This window comes from Bombina bombina, chromosome 9 (assembly GCF_027579735.1).
Source record: "Bombina bombina isolate aBomBom1 chromosome 9, aBomBom1.pri, whole genome shotgun sequence".
NCBI lineage: Eukaryota > Metazoa > Chordata > Amphibia > Anura > Bombinatoridae > Bombina > Bombina bombina.
Genome location: NC_069507.1, coordinates 241,948,379 through 241,951,533, shown reverse-complemented (window position 1 = coordinate 241,951,533; position 3,155 = coordinate 241,948,379). Strand labels below are relative to the sequence as shown.

Below are 3,155 nucleotides of genomic sequence, written 5' to 3'. Positions count from 1 at the left end.
TTTATTTTATCCCTCCCTCTCTAGTGACTCTTGTGTGGAAAGATCCACATCTTGGGTAATCATTATCCCATACGTCACTAGCTCATGGACTCTTGCTAATTACATGAAAGAAAACATAATTTATGTAAGAACTTACCTGATAAATTCATTTCTTTCATATTAGCAAGAGTCCATGAGGCCCGTCCTTTTTTTGTGGTGGTTATGATTTTGTATAAAGCACAATTATTCCAATTCCTTATTTTATATGCTTTCGCACTTTTTTATCACCCCACTTCTTGGCTATTCGTTAAACTGAATTGTGGGTGTGGTGAGGGGTGTATTTATAGGCATTTTGAGGTTTGGGAAACTTTGCCCCTCCTGGTAGGAATGTATATCCCATACGTCACTAGCTCATGGACTCTTGCTAATATGAAAGAAATGAATTTATCAGGTAAGTTCTTACATAAATTATGTTATTTGGCCTCAGCAGAGAATGAAACCTAAGTAACAACATGGCAGCACCCATTGCTTTAAAAGACACTGAAACTTTAAAGTTATTAAGTCAATATTTAAACAACTAACTAAATTAAAAAAAATATCCATCTACATAATATTCTCAGACGTATCTTTTCTTTAGATGCTTCATTCTATCTAGCAGTTATTTAGTGTTTAATGTCCCTTTAAGAGTTAATATTATGAAGTGCAGAAAGCAGGGTCAAACAAATCATAATTGGTGCCTAGTAAATATGCCAGAATGTGTGTGCAGTCACTCACATTTTAACACTGAAAACATCAGAAGGCTGTAAAAAATAAAAATTATGTAAAAAACAAAACTGACCAAACTATTTAACTTTGTTTGATGCAAAAATTCCCCATTTAAATCAGTCTTTTCCCATATCCAATGCAAGTAAGTGTTTATGAAGAAAAAATCATAAAAAAATAAATAATAAAATAGAATGTCTAATTATTTACTATAACAAACAACATGATATCAGGGCAGATATGTCATCAGTCTTGGATCTGTAAGTCTTCTGATGAAACTATCTGAACAAATAAAATCTTAGATAAAAACAATAGAACTTGTTTTGTTAGCAAAAATAAATACAGCATGTTCCACCAAGGAGTTGCTGTATCATAAAACATTGTACAGGGTGTATGTACAGTATTTGTTATGTTTGACGAAGCACACTTCTGTTTTTAGGGAACCTCATAACTGGAGCAGATGCATTACAACCCCTCTTAGCCTCCTGGTTCCGATACAAGTTTTCACATTGTGACAGAAGAGGTAATCATGATCCTGTTCCATTGATAACATGGTCTTATGAAACTCCACAGGATAACAAAATTTGGATCCATTAAACAAACAACTGTGATCCAAACTCTTCACAGGTATGAATAGGAGCCATAATATGGCAAAGCAATGCGTCAGTCTACTATGATTGCAAATATTTAAAATCCAATTATGTGCATTCACTCAAATCTCAACATCACTCTCTTTGTCATTGTCATGATCTTCATCATAAAACTCATTTGATGCTTCAGGCCTACTGTAGTTTTCCTCTGAGCCTCTCTCTTCAGGATCTGGCTCTTCTGTGCGTTCATAACTCAGAAGATCTGATGGAACATCAGGGATCTGAACACTTGGTGCATGGTTCAGCATTTTCAAATTTTCAAAAATAGTCTGTCTGATTTGATCTAAATACTGTCTCGTATTTTGGTTTTCAATCCTGGTGCTAACATCTGGGTGGAGTGTGAAATCTGGTGCGAAGTACTCAAAGTATTCACTGTAGGGGAGCTCTTCACTGATCGTCTCATCTACCAGTAATGAGGTTTCATAAGTCCAGCATCGTGCTACATTACACACAGTGTATCCTCCTCCCCATAGGACCAGTAGTGGAAAATTAAAACTTTTCACGTATTGCACACAGTCCCCATGTCCTCTTATACTCAAGTTAAAGCAGCCCAGATGATCACAGCCAAGTGAGTCTGCTCCACACTGTAAAACAATACAGGTTGGCTGGTAAAAGTCTATTACTTGTTTGATGACCGGCTGGAAAAGGTGTCTGTAACTTTGATCATCTATTCCATCTCTCAAAGGAACATTCAGACAGTAATATCTCCCACTTTCAGCTCCAACCTCATACATGTCACCTGTGCCAGGGAAAAAATAGTTTCCATATTTGTGAAAAGACACTGTCATGACTCGATCAGTAAGATAGAATGCTTCCTGTACCCCATCTCCATGATGTATATCAATATCTACGTACAAAACTCGTGGATGATATTTGAGTAGTTCCAGAATGCAGATAACAATGTCGTTAACGTAGCAAAATCCAGATGCCTCAAATTTTTTGGCATGGTGCAGTCCTCCAGCCCAGTTAATTGCAATATCACAGATCTTGCTATTTAGCTGTGTTGCTCCTTGGAGAGAGGCTCCAGTATAATGAGAACAGAATTCAAACAGGCCAGGAAAAACTGGGCAGTTATCACCAACGTTGAATGCATTGAGGCTCTTGGTGAAGCCCTGCATGTTATTGGGGCTAACCTTCTGCAGGAAGTCTATATAATCTTCTGAGTGAAAGCGGCTCATGTCATGTTGTGAAGCCTGGTAGGGCTTAAACATAATCATCTTCTTATAAAGACCATAGTGGAGAACCAGACTGTGTGTAAGAGCCAAACGGTGAGGTTTCATTGGATGACCAGTGCCTTCCAGACAATATCTTACCATAATGGAGAGCATGCAATTTTAAACAACTTTCCAGTTTATTTCTATCAAATTTGTTCTCTTGGTATCTTTTACTAAAGAGTAAAACTAGGTAGGCTTATAAGAGCTCAGGAGAGTGCACGTGACTTTAGTAGTAATAGTGCAGTGTTTTGCAATATTATTTGTAGCTTTGTTATACATTGTTGCAAAACACTGCACTACTACTACTAAAGACACGTGCACTCTCCTGAGCTCTTGTGAGCCTACCTAGTTTTACTCTTTAATAAAAGATACCAAAAAAACAAAGCAAATTTGATAACAGAAGAAAATTATAAGTTGTTTAAAATTGTATCTGAATCATGAAATTTTAAGTTTAACTTTACCATCCCTTTAATTCTAAATACTAAGAATAAAAAAAAAAAAGAATACACAAATGACTCCTATTCAGAAACACTGATTAAATGATAGAAAG

General features: G+C 36.3%; 1 protein-coding gene across 1 annotated transcript; it reads right to left on the bottom strand.

The window, feature by feature from the left end:
* Positions 1-1,191: 1,191 nt before the first annotated feature.
* LOC128639636 (histone deacetylase 3-like) lies at positions 1,192-2,680 on the bottom strand. The gene has a single exon (XM_053691768.1). It carries the CDS (start codon positions 2,669-2,671, stop codon positions 1,454-1,456), a length of 1,218 nt encoding a protein of 405 aa, XP_053547743.1. The 5' UTR covers positions 2,672-2,680; the 3' UTR covers positions 1,192-1,453.
* Between the last annotated feature and the right edge of the window lie 475 nt (positions 2,681-3,155).

What these genes read in the sequence shown, in the direction of transcription:
- LOC128639636 (XM_053691768.1), bottom strand. Translation starts at nt 2,671, where the DNA reads ATGAAACCTCACCGTTTGGCTCTTACACACAGTCTGGTTCTCCACTAT.